Source organism: Cyphomyrmex costatus, unplaced genomic scaffold (assembly GCF_001594065.2).
Source record: "Cyphomyrmex costatus isolate MS0001 unplaced genomic scaffold, Ccosl1.0 scaffold124, whole genome shotgun sequence".
NCBI lineage: Eukaryota > Metazoa > Arthropoda > Insecta > Hymenoptera > Formicidae > Cyphomyrmex > Cyphomyrmex costatus.
Genome location: NW_017275218.1, coordinates 55218 through 74175, shown reverse-complemented (window position 1 = coordinate 74175; position 18958 = coordinate 55218). Strand labels below are relative to the sequence as shown.

The 18958-nt window shown below is 30.1% G+C and overlaps 1 protein-coding gene across 2 annotated transcripts in view; it reads left to right on the top strand.

Moving 5' to 3' along the window:
* The first annotated feature begins 8413 nt into the window (after positions 1-8413).
* The window catches only part of LOC108782359 (zinc finger protein 664), a 22452-nt gene continuing 11907 nt past the window's right edge, over positions 8414-18958 (top strand). The window contains exons 1-4 of one of the 2 annotated variants that reach the window (XM_018550629.1): positions 8414-8456; positions 14870-15011; positions 15753-15908; positions 17835-18095. In XM_018550629.1, coding sequence (XP_018406131.1) covers positions 8421-8456; positions 14870-15011; positions 15753-15908; positions 17835-18095 — 595 coding nt within the window. In that variant the 5' untranslated portion in view covers positions 8414-8420. Of the gene's footprint in view, positions 8457-12610; positions 12754-14869; positions 15012-15752; positions 15909-17834; positions 18096-18958 lie in introns of those variants that run through there. The other variant, XM_018550628.1, reaches the window with a different exon arrangement.

The following is an 18958-nucleotide window of genomic DNA, read 5'->3' as shown; positions in this document are numbered from 1 at the left end:
TGAGCGTAATTTCTGAACAGTTGTTACCCAAACGGAGACGCGCGTATCTTGATTGTACAAATTGTTAATTGGAAATATATTAAAACACGATGTATGGAAAATTAAAAGTATTAAATGTATTAAATATAAAATGAATATAAAATATTAATAAAAACAACATGCATAAACGAAACAATTTGGTATATTGATACTTTAGGCTGCATACCCATGCAGCGGAATAGCGTAATGCGGAACGAGAGTGAAACCAATCACAAGCGTAACCTGCATATTCTAGTAATTTATTAGGATACGCTACTTTTTTATTTACTGCGGAATACGCCATTCTGAGAGCCGTTGCGAAAACGCTATGCCTGGTTTATGCTTCAGGTCTTAATCCCAAGATCCTAAAATTTAACCAATAAAGCTGCCAGTTCTAACCGAAATTTGAACTCTATTGGCTGAATTTTAGGATTAAGTCCTTAAGACCGAAGCATAAACACTATTAATAATTAAAAGAAATATTAATAATTGATATATATTTTTTTCAGCAAACACACATTTACTAAAAACTAAAAAATCACAGAAATTGAACTGAAAAAAGACACTAATCATTAGTGTTTATTTTAATAATAAGACTGGATGGATTAATTAATTTTTTTTTAATTTCAGCGTAATTTGTAGTAATGGTGCAAAACATTATAATTGATGGCAATGGAGAAGAATATGTAGAAAGGAAAACATTCTGAATAAAATATTGTTTAATAAAGAAGACTAATTCTTAAATTTATGAACCGCTCTCTTTCTCTCTCTGACTTAAAAAAATATGCATGTTAAGCATTGTTTTGCAGTTGTGATACTCTTGAAAATTTCAAGTTTGGTTATTGCAGATTCATGTAATAAACTAAGAAGATGTACTTTCCTCCTAAAAAGAGAATAGTCAATGTAATAAATTGGAAACAAAACGACCAACATATGTTTACGAATAATATATGTAGTTTTACCTTCTGGTATAATTGAATAAATATATAATTTTAGTATACAAGATGAGATCTTTCTAATTCATAATACAGAGAATGTTTAATTAAAATAGCTCTTTCTATATACTATGTATATAAATAAGTATAAAATGTTCTAGAGACGTATTTCCAAATGTTTAAGAAGTTTATTTTCTGATTTCTCGTCTAGTTTAAATTGTTTTTAAGATGGACAGATTAAATTGAATACCCTATAAATATATATTAAATTGTATTGAATTTATAATTTATACACATACATAATAATAACAATATGATGCAAAAAAATAGAGAGAGAGAGAGAGAGTGTGTGCAGAAATATAAAATAAAGTACACATAAAGACTTGATTCTTCTAGCTCTCTATTTACCGTTTCCAATGCTATAGCATTGTTTGTTCTCTGTATAATCCGCAAATCTACCTGATTATTTTTAATCAACCATAAGTCACTTCAGGAGCATGTTGGAGTATGCAACGCGAATAAACCTAATATCTGCATTCTTTTTCAGTGCATAACACTTCGAGAAATGATTTATTTAATTGCAAGGTATCTCAACTAGGAATTGAGTATAAAGGTTTCATTACGACAACTGTTAGTGGATTTCGTTGTCAATTGTGGACAATCGCACTTCATAAAGTTAGTTTATGACATAAACCTGCATTCTGCGTGATAAGATAATATTAAAATATGATGAACATTTCGAATTATGCTCCATAATTTTTATGTATATCGTATTATATTATTATAATATTTCCTATAAATTGTACATGTCTCGAGAATGACTGCGACAACGTTACGATGTAAAATAAAACTTTAAAATGCATGATATCAAAAATTATGATTGCATATAAATATTGTACAGAAATAATTCGTGACAAAGTTATGGTATATAATGACATATATTACGTTACTAAGATTTAAAATAAATTCTTTTATTATTAGATGAACAAGAATATAAGTGACACAGATTTTCCGGAGAAATCTATAGAACTTGCCAAAAATTATTGTAGAAATCCTACTCGAGATCGTAGAGGTCCTTGGTGTTACACGTTAAATTCTACAGTAACTGATGAAGAATGTGATGTTCCTCTTTGTAATTATAAAGGTAAATAGTAATAAGTATAAAATATATAACACGTTTTAATATTGTGACTATATATATATATATATGTATATTGGGTATACAAATAAGTTTTAAAGCGTTTTTTGTGTAACATATATAATTTAAACTTAGAATTCAAATATTTTCGCGCTCTTTTGATATGTGCTTAATGTGTAGGGTAGACCGGGGAGTAAGGGGCTACGCAGAATAAAAGGAACAGAGAATAAGAATTTCAACCTATTAGAAATCATGTACTATGGAATACACACTGTTTATTCCACAGTATATGATTTCTGATAGGTTGAAATTCTTATTCTCTGTTCCTTTTATTCTGCGTAGCCCTTTGACCCACATCCACAGTATATGATTTCTGATAGGTTGAAATTCTTATTCTCTGTTCCTTTTATTCTGCGTAGCCACACCGCGTTTCCTCTTTGTCTAATTCCGGACACCGGACACTTTTCGAGGGGATTTATGAATGGATCGCGCAGTCCATACTATATGTCGATGATTGGGCGTGAGCGCTCGCTATTATTGGTGTATTCTTCCAGATCTAAAATTCTGATTGGATGATCTAAAAGAATACACCTGTAACAGCGAGCGCTCACTCAACTGAGTCCGCTGAACGCGCCCATTGGCTACCGTGTCACATTTTGCCGCGCGGCAGCGTTTCCGCGTCCAGTGTGGCAGTATGCAGTGCAGGAGTCATTAGATTAGAACAGGACGTTCGCACGGAGTGCCAGAGATTCGGGTTTGCCGAGGTAATATTTTTCGCAGTGAAAAATTAATTATTTACAGTATTAATAGGTTATTCAACATATTAGTAAGATCGATACGTAAACAGCATCAATAATTGTTAATTAATGTACGTGTAACTCGTGATTTATTACTGCGTTAGTTTATTAGTGTTGCGCGTTTCAGTCTGAAAAAATTTCGGCGCGCAATAGAAGAACTACGTATTCGTAGTATATGAATTTACACACAATTATTTAAAAGCACCTGTGATCCAGCTTAGACCGCTGTGTCTCATTCGATTTTTAAATAAAAAAGTCCTGCATAATTTGATGACTTTTGCAACAGTTAACAAAATCTAATTCATAATTATTATCATATAAATTAATCTTTAAAACTCAATATAAAATTAATATCCTTTTATTTATAATAGTATCACATGTTAAATAAATTAATTGGACTTGAAACAATTTTTTTCTATTTTTCTACAGAATGTCGAATGGCTGGAACTGCTAATGACTACATAGGTACATTATCAACGACTCGTTCAGGTCGAACTTGTACGAAATGGTTGCAGGATAGCTATAATTTCAAACAGATACAAAGATCCAACGAATCATTAAAAAGAAAATCTTCTTCTAGACTTTTAAGGTCGATTCGCACAAATTCTCGCTGGAAACATCACTTGATAACAAAACAAAATTTATTACCACAATTACTTACGAAACCATCATTATCAAATTTCTCTCAATCAGGATTTAAAGTTGACAAACATATCAATTTCGTTGATCAAACATATTTAAATGACAGTCTTTATCCTGAACAAAGTGTACGAGATGCTAATAATTACTGTAGAAATCCTTCGCGCAATATTGCTGGTACATGGTGTTATACAACGGATCCATTGGTGCCACGAGATTTGTGTAATATAAGAGATTGTGAAAAGCCAGGTAAAATTTCAGTTAAATTATTAAAAACAAAAGAACGTTTTTTTTATAGTTGTAAAAGATAGAGTCAAGGAAAATTCAATATTTTCTTTCATATTTTAAAAATGCTCCGTTTATTTTCATTTTTAAAACATAATTCTAATATATTATTATTATTATGCCACGTTTAACATTTATGTCACATAGTTACATGATCACGTATTGTATATAGAAAAAATATAAAAATAAATTATGGACAGAAAGTTTTACAATAGTGAGTTATATAGCAAGATTGGGAAGCAACGCGTTATCTACTATAACCCTCTGTTACTATCTTCGTTACTTTCTTTCGATAACGATCGTTATTTTCTTCTGTCTGTAACGATAATAAATATAGACGTTATCGTTAATTTAATTTTTTATTATTTGGTTATAGTATTTACGTAGGATCGACCTTTTTAAAAATTATTGACGTATGTTATCAAGATTATCACTTTGAATGACCTTCAACAGGCTTAGTCGTCGCCGCGTCGCTTGTTATTTATTTATAAATTCCTTTTTTTAAAATATCTCTGTTACAATTTCAAGAACTATAATGTTAAGAACTACCTTATTCCCTCCCCTTGCCTAAAGGCATTCAATTTTTCGCAAGAAACGATCGATCCACAAGGGACATTCTTAGCGCAAATTTTATGTAGGAAGTGGGGTTTCGCTACATCATCGTCTCAAAAAGACGGTGTAGAGCCAGTGTGACATTAAAATTTGAAAATTAAAGTTAACCAGGAGTAGGATTTTAGCGCAATAATGAAATAATGTACACTCTATGGTGTGTACTACTTCTATGCAGTGCAGTGCTTGCACACAACTGGTGCGATGCAAGGCTGTATATACCCAGTGCATCCCAAGAGAAAACATTATTATTTATATCTTATATTGTATATTTTCACATTTGTTTCCTACATATTTTTCTATTCCAAAATTAAAAACATTCTACGTACTTATTATAACATTATTATTGGACAGCTATATAACAACACGCAGGATTTTAAACATATTACAATGCAATGCTATTATGATGTTTAAATTGTATTTAACATTGCTGCAATGTTGCAATAATATTCCATAATATTTGTACAATCTTCCAATGAAATATTTCTGTAATATGTGTGTATCTGCATGCAAATCCATTTATATGAGCAAAATATCGGTAAATTTGTATTTATTCTATAGAAGAATGTACATTCTTCGTAAAGGGGCATGGCATTGGACGACGATTATATGTTTTGCCAGAATATCGTACAGAAGGCTTACGTTTCTCATTAAAAACGTGGGAACCTGATTATCCAGATTCCATAACATTTGTGTTCACTGCCGACGATGGATTAAAATCTCGTTATATTCTTAAGATTGGAGCTTTTGATAACGAGAAAGTACTTCTGTATTATGAATCAGAAGATAAGGGTAATTTGAAATCATGTACTATTTATAATGAATTTTGTTCATAAGAGTTAATTTATTTCTTAACTATATATATATATATATATATTAGACATAATTTTGGTGAAAAAAAAAACATTACCACATTTATTATATCTTGGCAAATGGAGCAACTTTGTTATTCGTATACCTCGAGGACATGTTTTTCTTTATTACGAAGGAGAATCAAATCCGCTGTTTGAATGGAAACATCCTGAACCATCCAAAGCATTTTTACCAATTTATTATTATTATAATAGCGAAAAAGGTCATGCGATAGGAATTGCTTTTGACTGTGCCTCAAGTATATTTTATTATTTAAAATGAATATTTACAATTATTTCCAAAATTTTTGTTTTTTTAAAAATTATTTTTTTATTACAGGATGCCATATAGAGAACACACAAACCAATCGTTATACTAGAATACTTCCACTATCAATATGGTCTAAAGAAGAAATAGTCAGACCTAATAAATTAATGTTAATGATCCGCGCCAAAGGTGTTGTTCTAATACCGTTACTTTTACTTCCTGCAACATCAGGGTAAATAAAAACAATTATTTCGCTGATTTTATTTATTTTTATTCATAACATGTTACGTTTTATAGATTTTACGTACTTACACTCGGTGAACGAGGTCAATGGATATATTTTCTAAAAAATACATATCCTAAAGTAAGAATTTATCACAAAGGGAATGCACTCAAACCTATTTTCAATATGAATTCTTGGACAAATGTTACTATAAAGTAGTCTAACGTATCTTATTTGTATTCTATATGAAATCTAATTCAAATATATAATTTAATTTATTTATGGTTTTTCATGATTTTGATGGAAAGATGGTCTGAAAGTACAATTGAAGTATTTTGCAATAGGACAAATGTGTTTTATTATATGCATCGTCAACCGCTCATTTTTTATTTTTTTTCGCTTGCCGTGGATCCGAAAGGTTGGGCTACTTGGAGTGCGAATTGCATACCATCAGGTATAATATAGGAAAAAGAGATTGAACATTTCAGAAAAAATATTTTTTTAAATATATATTCTAAAATAATATTTAGAATCTTTATACATCTATTTTTTAATTTTAATAATATTTTATTTATTTATTATAGAAAGTACCAAAGATAATAATCGTTATTGTATCATACTTGAACTGTTGATATTGTATCTTATTTATGCTTCATTATTTAATTATATATATATATATATAGATATCGATGGACCTCCTTTAGATGGCGGGTGGTCAGAATGGGGACCATGGATGTGTAGTGCTAGTTGTAACGGTGGTGTAGGCACTAGAAGACGATATTGCAATTCACCGGAACCTAATGTGCGGGGGGAGCCTTGTACAGGACCCAACAACGTGACAGGTCGTTGTAATACGATTCGTTGTGGTGATATAACTGATGGTATACTGATGCGGATCATTACCTATATTTATTCAATCATGTTTCCATTTTTCTAGTTAACAAAATATATAGTTTTTAAATATTTTATTAAATATCTTTGTTTATCATCTCTAAAAAAGTAATTTCTTCCAAAAAAGTTCACAGTAAGACAATTGCCATTTTGAAAATAAAATTATAAATTTTTGTTATTGTAATACGAATCCTTCTACTTATAAAGTATTAAAATTATTTTACATATAAAAAAATTAAAATAGAGTTATCGAAAAATATAATTGAAAGATAAACATCATTTATTTTTCTTCGTAAGTCGTTTTATATTTTACTTTTTGTTAAATAACGAATAATTAGACTATACAAACTTCTAATTCTTATTTGCAATAAGGGAAATATTATATGATACCACACACATTACGTAATATAATATTCAAATATTGTATAATATTATATCGTTATTTTCGTTTTTTTTTTTGTCTATTAGTTTTAGTTTTAAGAATATATATTATAATAATTTTTACGTTTTTTTAATTGTAGATACCATAACTTTAATTAAAAATGTTATCGCATATAATCATACTGCTCTTACTGTGAAGGAGTATGCATCAGTATCATTCCCTTCAGATTCTAATATTATAAATACCATCAGAATTGAATCACCTAATTCTGAAATACAGTGGTCTCATAATGGAATTTTTATTCAAAACAATCATCACAGATTAGAAATTAAAGATTATGAAATCAGTACGTAATATAACTTATTAATTTTTATTTATATTGTTTTATACATACAGAGCCTTATTTATTAATATATAATTTTGTTAATATTTACAGTAATAAATAGAGCAGCATTAAACGATTCGGGCGTATATACGCTTACTGTACATCGAATAGATGGAACATATATGATAATTAAGGTGATAACTTTGGCAGTGATTCCGATTAAAGAAAGTATTACTATTCGTGAAACTCTACCTATGCATGTAATATGCCATTGTGCTATCCTCGGTTATGTATATTCTAATTTGAAAGTTTACTGGATGATCAATGACAAGATATGGAAAGATTATGGAGTCACATTGCCTGTAGCTATAAATGTTGATTATGTTTCCACTATAAATAAATCTCATCACGGTATATGGAAATGCATCGTGGAGCAGACTGACTTGAAATTTGAATGGACAACAAATATAATCCGCGTGAATGGTACGAAATATATTTAATAAATATTTTTTTTAACACATTACAATGGCTTAATATTATGCAGAGCTGTCTGTATTATCAATAAAACTAGCGTTTTTGAAACGAAAGAAAAGACCGAGAAGGGAGAGAAAAAGATCGTTTGACATCCTTTCTTGGCCCCATCAATATTTTTCATAAGTCGGCACCTATACACCTGTTGAAGTGCTTAGTAATGAATTATTAGTAATATTTATTAGTATAATATTATCAACATTTTTAATAATCTTTTCCCATATATCACAAAATTAATTGCAGCAATATTGCTGCAATGTTGCAACAATTTGTGCTGTTTATTTATTAAAACAATGAAACATTATTTTACTGTTTATAGACAATGTTGTTTCTCTCCCAAATATTTTTATTATTGAAAATTCTATTGTGTATCTAATTTGAAATATTTTTATCAATTGAACAAGTTCTTGAACCTCCAAATTGGCGTACTCATTTGATGGAGGATAAACTAACTCGACCAATTTTTGGATGGATGCAAAACGAGAAATTTGTGGCTTATTCAGCATTGGTTTTGATTCTATTTTTGATATGCTGCATTATAATAGGTTTCATATTTTATTTCAGGTAATAATTATATGATAATTTATTCATTGTTAAGCATTGTAGAATATACAGGGTAGGGGTGGGCTTACCTCACGAAAGATAATCTCTGACCTAGATAGAGGATCACCTTTCGTGAGCAGGTAGAGCGGATTGAATTGATAGTCACAAAAATCCTTTACCATTTTGCAATTTTGGCAATACTTTAGGGAGATATTAATTCCTAAAGATCATCGAATAAAAATGCGCATTCATACTGCCAAGTATAGGTACGCCCATCGATCGCGGTCGTTTGTCGCGTAGGGACTGCCTCTGATAGGTGTGAGCTAAGCACCGCATCACTCATGTGACCACAACTTATGGGCGTATATTTAGCGGTAATTTGCGCGAATACGTGTTCTTATTAGGTAATCTTCAAAAATTAATATCTCCTAAAATATTGCAAAAATTGTAAAATGGAAAAAAGACTTTTCGACTCAGTTTAGTTCGATCTACCTGCTCACCAAATGTGATTCCGTAAATCCGGGACACTTTGAATATTCGAATTTTTTATTAATTTTTCATGTCCAGTTGAACAAGAGAAAATTCTTTAGTATGAGTTTCTATTTTATTTTTCTTTAATGTACATTTTTTATTATATGTATTTACCATATTATATGTATTTATTTATATTAAAATTATTAGATGTATAAATAAGTTTCCGCCGTTTGACAAAAATGGCGCCGCCAGTATGTTATACTTAAAATTATCTACTGTAAAACGTCATATCGTAAGGCTGGAGTCACATGGAGCGGAAATTTAGCGGAACGGAACAGTGAAACCAATCAGAATTCTACAATTATTCCGCTGCTTTACTTTCTACGATTGGTCTCGCTGTTTCGTTCCGCTGTAGATTTCCGCTCAATGTGACTCCAGTCGTTAAGTTTCGACATCTGGCAACAACATAACCTTATTAAATATTAGCGATTTTGTATCAGCATCGTATATCTTTTTTCGTGTGAAAATATCGAGTTTTGAGCCGTATAAGCGTCATTTGTGGGAGCTTCTTTAATTTGAAGAAATCTGCAGCTGAGGGGCACATCGATTGCTTGTAAAAGCATGTAGTGAGGCTGCCTTAAGTGAGAGAAGTTGCCGTGAGTGATTTCAAAAGTTTAAGAACGGTGAATTTGACGTCGAAGACGAAGAACGTAGTTTCGACGTGGAATCCACCAATTACCAAAAAGATGGGAAATAATAGTGGCTAGCGATAGACAATACTTGGAATAAAACATTAGGTACCGTTCTTTCACAATAAATGCCCAATTTTTGATGAAAAAACGGCGGAAACTTATTTATACTCCTAATAATTTTATCTCTAGTGGCAAAGCCAAATATCGTGGCGCCGAAAATATTTCTATATTGTTTCTACCAGGAATATCTTTATTTTGTAATAAAAAATTAATTTTATAACATCTAAAAATGTTATAAATACGTTGATAATTAATAAAATAGCTGTATTAGAATAACTTATATCTAATATTTGTTCTACGACAAGGTTTCGAAAAAGTTTAATACAGTGAAGAAAAAATGTATAAAGGAAAATTTAATAGCGAAGAGAAATAAGAGAGAAGAAAAATTCCATTATTGATAATATTGGAAAAGACGGAAAATAAAAATACATCTAATTTTATTAAGAAGATTACACAGGACATTTAAGAAGTAATCGTTTCGGATAAGAAAAATGAGAAAACATTAATTAAAACTGTATCAAAGCAAAGACATTTTTACGGAAAGATAATTTTTACGGAAAGATCTTAAGTATAAATATTGTTGAAGAAAATTAATACCCTCCTAAAATATTGTATAATTACATTAATGATCTTGTTAAAGAAACTAAATTAGCAAAAGGGAAAGATAATATTATAGCCAATGTTACATATATTATGGTTCTTGTTAATATCTATGTTATCAGATAGCGAAATAATAATTACTTACTGAATTATTTCTTTAGTAATTTGCCGTTTTAACGCTTATATGCCAATACATAATAGTCAACATTTATTACAACAAAAATTTTTACTTTCAAACCCTTCAAAATGTTTTCAAGATACAATTTAGCATTTATTTTATAATTAATTATAACGATTGTCCATCTGTTATTTAATAAACATACATTTTTAATTTTACAATCCATTTATGCTCGTTTATGTAGACTTGGGGAGATTACTATCGATATAATGTACTTTCTTTTTCTTTTTAAACTTGAGAATATTTATCATAAGAAATATGTGTGAATATATTTGAGTATATTTTAACCCTTTTTTTTACTGTATACATTTCGGAATTATGGTATACAAATTTAAATAAATAATAGTATTTTGTTAATGTGGACCGCTACGTGTGCTAATATATGTGATTGAAGTATTTGTATTAAATTAACTAGTAGGATTAAAATGTCAATTATTATCTGAGTTATAGAATATAATTTAAACGTGTGTCGACAATATAATTTAGACGATATGTTGACAAACCGTTTACTTTTTTTAAGTAAATTTAAAATTACGCATTTGATTGTATTTCCATACAATTTTGAATTTTCAAATACGGAATATCGAGCGTATTTTTCAATAGTTGCATATGTTGAATTCTTCAATTTTAGTCGAAAATGTATAAGCGAAATGAGACACCAATGGGAATCAAATGAGAAGGAAGGATAAATGAGACTAAAAAGAGCTCCGAGAAAGAGAGCACGAGAATCTCTAGTGCGGGGAAGATTTGCTTCACAGGGGAAGAAGTGACTGCAGGTGGGGAGTGAGCAGTTGCCAGCAGATTAGTAGAACAGACCTGATGGAAGCACAATGAAAACAGAGAAAAAAGTACACGATGGAGACTATTTTCTGGAAACAGTAGGAAAGACAGGAACAGACATTGTAAGAAGGTAGAGAAAGATACGTGGAAAAAGAAAGAAAGAAAGAAAGAGGAAAAGAAGAGAAAAAGAAAGGAAGAGGGAGCGAGAGAGAGAGAGAGAGGGAGAATAAAGAGCGACAGGTGCGCGGACATCCACGTGGTTTCTTTGAAGCATCATCGTTGCGAGTGGTGGTGGAAGAAGAAGAAGACAACGATGACAACAGCGACGAAGATGACGAAGAAGACGAGGAGGATTACCGGTCGGCTTCCTTATGCCGGCTGAACAGATCGGCACTCGCTCCACACTCAAGTTACCCTCACGCCAAGTGCATGTGGTGGGGTGAACGTTACACTGGCGTAGAGAGTCTATTTTGCTTGGATAAATCATGATTCTTTCATGATTGTAAACGTTTACAAATATATATATCAGTTACTTAAATGAAGAATTAAAGACGTTACAAAGAAATGAATAATAATTTGCCTCATCTATTTGTTACTTTCGCTCCCTTTACGAGAACATAATAAATTTCTCATATCTCATTCAATCGAGGATGTTATTAACAGTGGCTCGCGATCACATGACAGTGAACGGCTGATGAAGAGTGGAGAAATCCAGTCGAGGCCAGTCGAATATCCCTAAGGCTATTTCCTACTACGCCGATGAAAAAGAATAATAATCACGGCGAGAGCTCGGTGGGGCAAGTGGGAATAGGTGGTTTCAAGAGGGGAAGGGCTCACCATACACCATTCGGTAGCAAATGCTGCTAACCCGTCGCAAGGTCAAGATCAGTCGGTTAATCCCGTCCAGTCGGCTGAGGGCCTTGCACCTTGCACAACCAACGATTCTATTTCTCCATTTGTTTGCATTCTCGTTTACGTGTATGTGTTACTTCGTGTTTCAATACAATATGCGATATATTAAATATGTATATTAACGCGTAATTAACAAATTATCATCGCGATACGGTAACGTTTGAATTAAACAGATCGTTTTTAGAGAACGTTTTTGTGACTTGATTTGTTTTGCATTAAAATTTATTAACAATAGACTTTTCGTTTGATATACGCAACTAATGTAATAAATGTGTCTCGATTTTGTTTCGCTAAAATATTCTATCTTAATGGTGGAATTACAGATATACTCAAAATAATAATTGCAAAGTGGCAGTATAGTGTGATAAATCCTCAAAATACTTTTTTCACGCGAGTCTCTGTTATGGAAACTTGTGTTTTGATACCTAAAGAATTTTCCTTGGTTCTTACCAACAATCAGTCATCCTGTAAGAGTCTCTTCAAGAATGATTCAAGCATATTGGATATGAGAATTTCGGTGTGGTCGAATGTATTTATCCCATCGGGAACCTTGATTTACCCGTTTCAAGGATCAATTAGATTCGACAAAATTGATCTTTATTCTCTCCTTGATGACAATGATGTAAGTACGAAAACTGAGTACTTTCTATAAATTTTATATTTTATATAATTTCATATATATATATATATATATATACAAAATATATATATATGAAATTAACTTTATCTTAATCTTTTATAATAGAAATTAGTATATAGATTTGGGGAAAAATAATAAAAAATATATATCTACATTTTTAGTTGTAGAACAGTATAGATAAAAAAATTTGAGGGATGTTTATTTTAAAAGCTGTATATTTTCAACAGGATTTTAGAGAGAGAAAGAGATACGTATAGGATTTTAGATATTTAAAGAATCAAAACCTTTTTTTATTTTCTAATTTGAAATAAAATTGATAAAAATTAATAGTTGTAAGTCCTATTCTCATTGGTTTAATGCTGTAAGTTATTAAAAATTTGAATGCTATTTTCAATCTATTTGCATTTTTTATATGCGTCTTGGAATATTATTTTTGAAAATACTGGTCACGATTAGTCAAAAATACGATTGATTTGACAAAAAATTTCAAGTTTTAAAGTAACATATTATATGCATTGATCATAAAAATACTTGTTTCTTTATCTTAAACTATAACAAAAAACAAATTTCTTTTAAGAAAACAGTGTTTTTGATGTTTCTAGTATCGCGAAAAACATTTTTTAATTCTTATTGTAAATCAAAAATGATAAGTATAAAATAAAACAAACATCCATTCTTTTTTTATCTCGGATAATTTACTGAAGCTAAAATCTCAATTATCAAGCAGGTGCGAACGGACTGCATTGATTACATAGGACGACATTATAGTTTATTATTTCAGTATTTTAGTATATAAGTATCTTAATTTATTTATTAAAAATTTTATTACTTAAATGAAAAGTTTTATACGTGAAAAGTATCCAATTTTTTGATTGTTACACTTTTAATCACTCAATTTAATTTACCGATTTTAATCATCTCTCCTTTTTCTTATTTTCCTATTCATTTCTTTTTAAAGAAAATAATTGCACTAGATTTGAAAATTTTAATTTTGCTAAGGTGACAATGCTTTTTATTAGTGCGGCCGATTGTAATTCTGACGTGAATGATAAATATATAGCCGTTAAATTCTTTATGAAGTTATTTCAAACTGCTCTTGTAACATATTTCAGAAAAGTCTTTTAATCATTAGATGAATTTCAAATCAATACGAAAATAGATCTTTTTATATAAAGTATAATGTATTTTTAGAACAATTTGAAATAAATTGTCAGGATAAATAAGATATTTGAATTTTTATTGTTTTTATTATATTTCTTAATAATATATCTTATTTATTAAATATATGTATGTCCCATAAAATATTTCCTTTAAAAAATAAATGGAAATTATATTAGTTTGAAATTATTAATCAAAGGTTAAATCATTAGTCGAAGGCAAGAAGAAGAGCAGAGAGGGAGGGTTGCTCCTTTCTCTTCTTATCTAGTTTATTGGCTATAACATAATAAAGACGGTTATTTGATAAAGAATAAATAATTATAAGTGAAAAAAAGTGAAACTATGATAATATTTCAAATATATTTATTCAATAAATCCCACATCAGAGACAACACAGCTCTCCAAGCCTCGTCTTGAGGATGTTCTTATGATGTAGTGCAGATGTCTTTTGGATATCTTTTAGAATTATTGTATTGCATAGGATGTTTTCATCTCATAATTGTAATTAAACAAAATACGAAAAACATTAAAATGTATAACAACAATCTATACGTTGGTATCACTCTATAGTGACCCAGATAATACGCAAACAAGACGCCTTTAAGGGGATGCTGGAGTTACCGACAGAACACTCATTTCGCATTTCTCATGCCATATTTCGTTTCCCTTATACAGAATAAAAAATGCTTCTCCAGAATAAAAAGAAAAACACAAATAAATGCGGAAAAGTATAAACCGGTATGAGAATCTTCCAAAAATTGTAAATTATAGTTTTCTGTTACCATGTAGGTTTCTTTCTTTACATATGTATAAATAAATGCATATCCAAACAAAAAATGCTTTCCCGCTAATTTATAAAAATAGTTATCTATTTCGTATTATATCTAATATATCACCGAAAAGAATTCGACATCAGTATTTATTAGTGATGTGTTTTTAGATCAGACGCGAATATGGTTGCTATGATGAAGTCTTTTTCTCCAATTATAATCTCAACAAGCGCCAATGTAACTGGATAAGATTTCTCCGTATCGTTCAATCGTACGATGAACAAGTTAATCTGATTGGTACAAAGGTAAAGGGTAAGTTTCAAAAACAAAGTTTCGTTCTATAAGATTTTTAACTTTATATGATATAGCATACTGTTAATTAATGTTAGTAACACATCACTCAAATAAGTCCCGGGCCTGACATAGTAGATGGCGCACTAATAACAAATCTCCATATGACTTTTAGAAAGTATATACTAACCCTTCAAACATATGTGTCAAAATTTTAGCTCAATCGGATCTTTACAAGCTACAGTGGTTTAAGTGACGCTATTTGAAGGTTTTGTTATTAGCGTGCCATCTATTATGTCAGGCCCGGGACTTATTGAATGATGTGTTATAACTTCAATATAACTCGTAGCATTAAAAAGGAATTAAATTAAAGTAGAAGTAAATTAAATATTATATAATGTAATACAAATCACAAATTAAGTTATAAACTAGGAAAAAGAGAGTATTAATATCTCTCTCTTTTTTTTTTTAATACCTTTTCTGTTTATTTTTCATATATGATTGTTAAATGTTTGTTTCTCCTGTTATGTTTATTATTTTTTAAGTATTGTAATTTTAAAAAAATTGAAAATTTTTTGACAATATGTTAATAATAATATCTTTTTATAATATTTTTGAGGCTTTCACAAGGTTTTCTTCAGAGATACGAAAGGTTGGCATTAATAATGGTCACGATATAGCGATAACTCGTAAATCTTTTGGTACCTCTGAATATCTTTTTATTTGATATTTATGCTTTCCTTTTCTTTTATTTTCTTATAGGCGAACCTATATTTGAAGTAATAAAGAATGTTCAACCAGACACGGAACTGGTGGCTTGGTTTCTGCCAGCAACACAGCAGGATATCGTTATCATTTCGCATGATGTATGTTCTAGATCGGCAATCTACAGGTGCACGATTGATTCTATTTTAGACGGTGAGTGAAAGACGTAAGATCACTTATAGATATTACTAGTAAAAACGTCATTGCAAAAATATGGTTTTAATGTGCTTAAATCATTTAAGAGATTCTTATATTTTAATGACATAAATATGAAATTAATTCTCGAAAGCACTTCAACACACAGAGAAAGGTTTCTTCGATTCAAAGAAACGTTTCTTTGCTATATAATTAAAGAAAAAAATTCTCCGATTTAAACATCACTTTTTAAAATCAAATAAATTTTTTTATTTAATTCCAAAAAATGAAGAAATCTTTCTCTGGGTGAAACATTGAATGTTATAAAAATAAGGTATCTCTCTCGTTGTGGCTAATTATTTTCAAATTATTGACATAAAGAATGTAATAGAATGTAATAGTATAAAACGAAATAATAATTAACCTTAATTATATTGTAATAGTATCTGTTCTGCTGATATGTATTCTACACGAAAATCTTATTCCATTCGCAAATGTTTACTTGCGGAAGTTAGTAATATTTATAGGTGGCAATTTAATGCCGCGATATTCGATTTGATTTCATTAATACTGAGAATCAAAAATTTCACAAATAAAATCAATCAGCGAAGCACGCAAGATCGATAATATACAAAGAAAATATTTAATTCCGTTCTGCACTCTTCCGTTTGAAAATTCACACGAAAATATCGCGTTCCAATATTATAACTAAAGCCCGTGTCACACTACGGATTGTGGACGCGGATCGGATTCAGATTGCGGATTGCGCATCAGAATTCAGCCAATCAAGACAAAACAGAGCTTTATCTTGATTGGCTGAATTTCGTTGTGCGACCCGCAATTTCAATCTGATCCGCGTCCACAGTCCGTCGTGTGACACGGGCTTAAGGATCGTCTAACTATCCCGCAGCTATTGTACTGTCCTTTATCTTTGGTTTACATGGGCAGGAACAGTGGCAGCCTATACATTTAAATCGAAACTCACGAACCTTGTGATCCGTCCCGACAAAAATGCCGACCATGTATTTGCATTTCAGATCGTTTTCGATAATCCTTTTCTTTTTCCGATTGTGCTGCGATTACAGTTAAACAATCACAATGAGAATCGATCAACTAAGGAGATGAAAGATTAACATGGAATTGCCGCAAACTATTTTTTTTTTATTTTCATTTAATAGGTTAAAGCAAATAAAAATAATTCTGTTTTTATAGTAGTAAAGTTATAGTATAAGATTTAAGATTTTTATTTCAAGTCTTATCAGATATGAGAAGCTTGAAAACTTTTATACGCGTTATGTGTTCTGCTACATTTTAATAATACATTCCAAAAAAAATAAATTTTTTTTTCAAATATCTGAAAGAAATAACTTCCTACAATTCTTTTTATATACTGAACGCATTTTGGTTATCAAGATATTTTATTACCGTATAATTTTGACAAATGGGTTAAAATTACAAGAAAATATTTTACATACATTTTATGAGAATAAAAATATAAAGTAAAATTATATAATTATAATACGTATAAATAGACTGTAACATCAGTTATATTGTTTATTACTTCCACATAATATTGTATTTAAATTTTGTGTTGAACATGGATGTCGATTGTACATCAAATTTGGATATCTATTATTTAGACATTCATAGAATTTACATAAAATGGCCCGTATTCAATGTAGTCCGAAACTGTGCCCATATTGGACGTTCAGACAGCCATATCGTACACGGAATGTTCATATTAGAACGTCCATTTGCTATCTGAGTTCTTGACTGTAATTAAATTATTTTAAAATTAAGTCACGCACTCTTTTAATATAACTTTTTAAAAACGATTGGTTGAAAGTTAGCATTCTCTTCCCCCCTCCCTCTCTTCGTCTTCTTCTCCCCTTCAAATCGCTTGAGAATAAAATGAATAGAAAGTTTTACTTGCATTATTTACAGAATCCCCGCTGGATCTATCGATGACATTACTCGCTCATCATTCTTTGCCTCCGATATCACATTCATATTATGAGCTAGATGAGTACGAATCGACGTCTGAGGAATCCACGTCATCAACGCTGTCGTTGGCTGGTGATAATCTCGATTGCAGCATCCTGACAACGATTAAGAGAGGAGAGAGGGTTTTATTACCTTGTGAAGTCTGTGGCAAGTCCTTCGATCGGCCATCTCTTCTAAAACGACATATGAGAACGCATACAGGTATGAAACGGAACTCTAAAGATTATGATTAACTTTCGGATATTGCGAGATTTATTTGTATTTATTTTATATTAATTTAATATTTTTTATTTATAATATATTATATCAATCTATTGATACTTGCTTTTACATATGAGTAATTGTACGTATAGATCTAATTAAAATTTTGTAATCTTCTGGGCTGATGAGCATGTTTTTGAAATATTTTTATTTGAAAAATATAGTAACACAATTGTATTTTGTATTTCAGCGCAGCACATAAAAGTACACATTTTTGAAAGTTTACATTTTATATTTCATTGTAGATACAAAAGTATCTTGTGTTTTATTTCAAAAATTGAAAGTATATTTTGCATTTTGATATTTCAAATAATAAGATTGATTGTCAATCTTATTATTTGAATTACAAAATAGGTACTTTTATGTGCTCTGCTAGTATACGAAATACAAAATACAATTGTATTCCAAATATTGTTTTTAAATTAAAAGTATTTTAAATCTTGATCTTGATTCAGAGCTCCAATGATTAAATCAAGTAATTGTCAAATGCCGATGCAAGCCAATACAGGTTTCGTGTGAAAATTCGTATATTTAAATCAAAAATCGATTACAGACGTTTTAAACCCTTTCGTTTGGATCCTCTTCAGTGTATAATTAAACGTGACATTGTTTAAATTAGATGTGTGTATACAAGTTATTACAGTTTTAAATCATTATACTATAATTTGTTCTAAAAATGTCGTCTGTCGTATTTAGTAGGATACTAAAAAAACGTTGTAATATTATCTGCAAGTCAAAAAGTTAAAATTGTCGAATAAGATTATTTTTCTCTCTCTCTCTCTCTCTCTCTCTCTATATATATA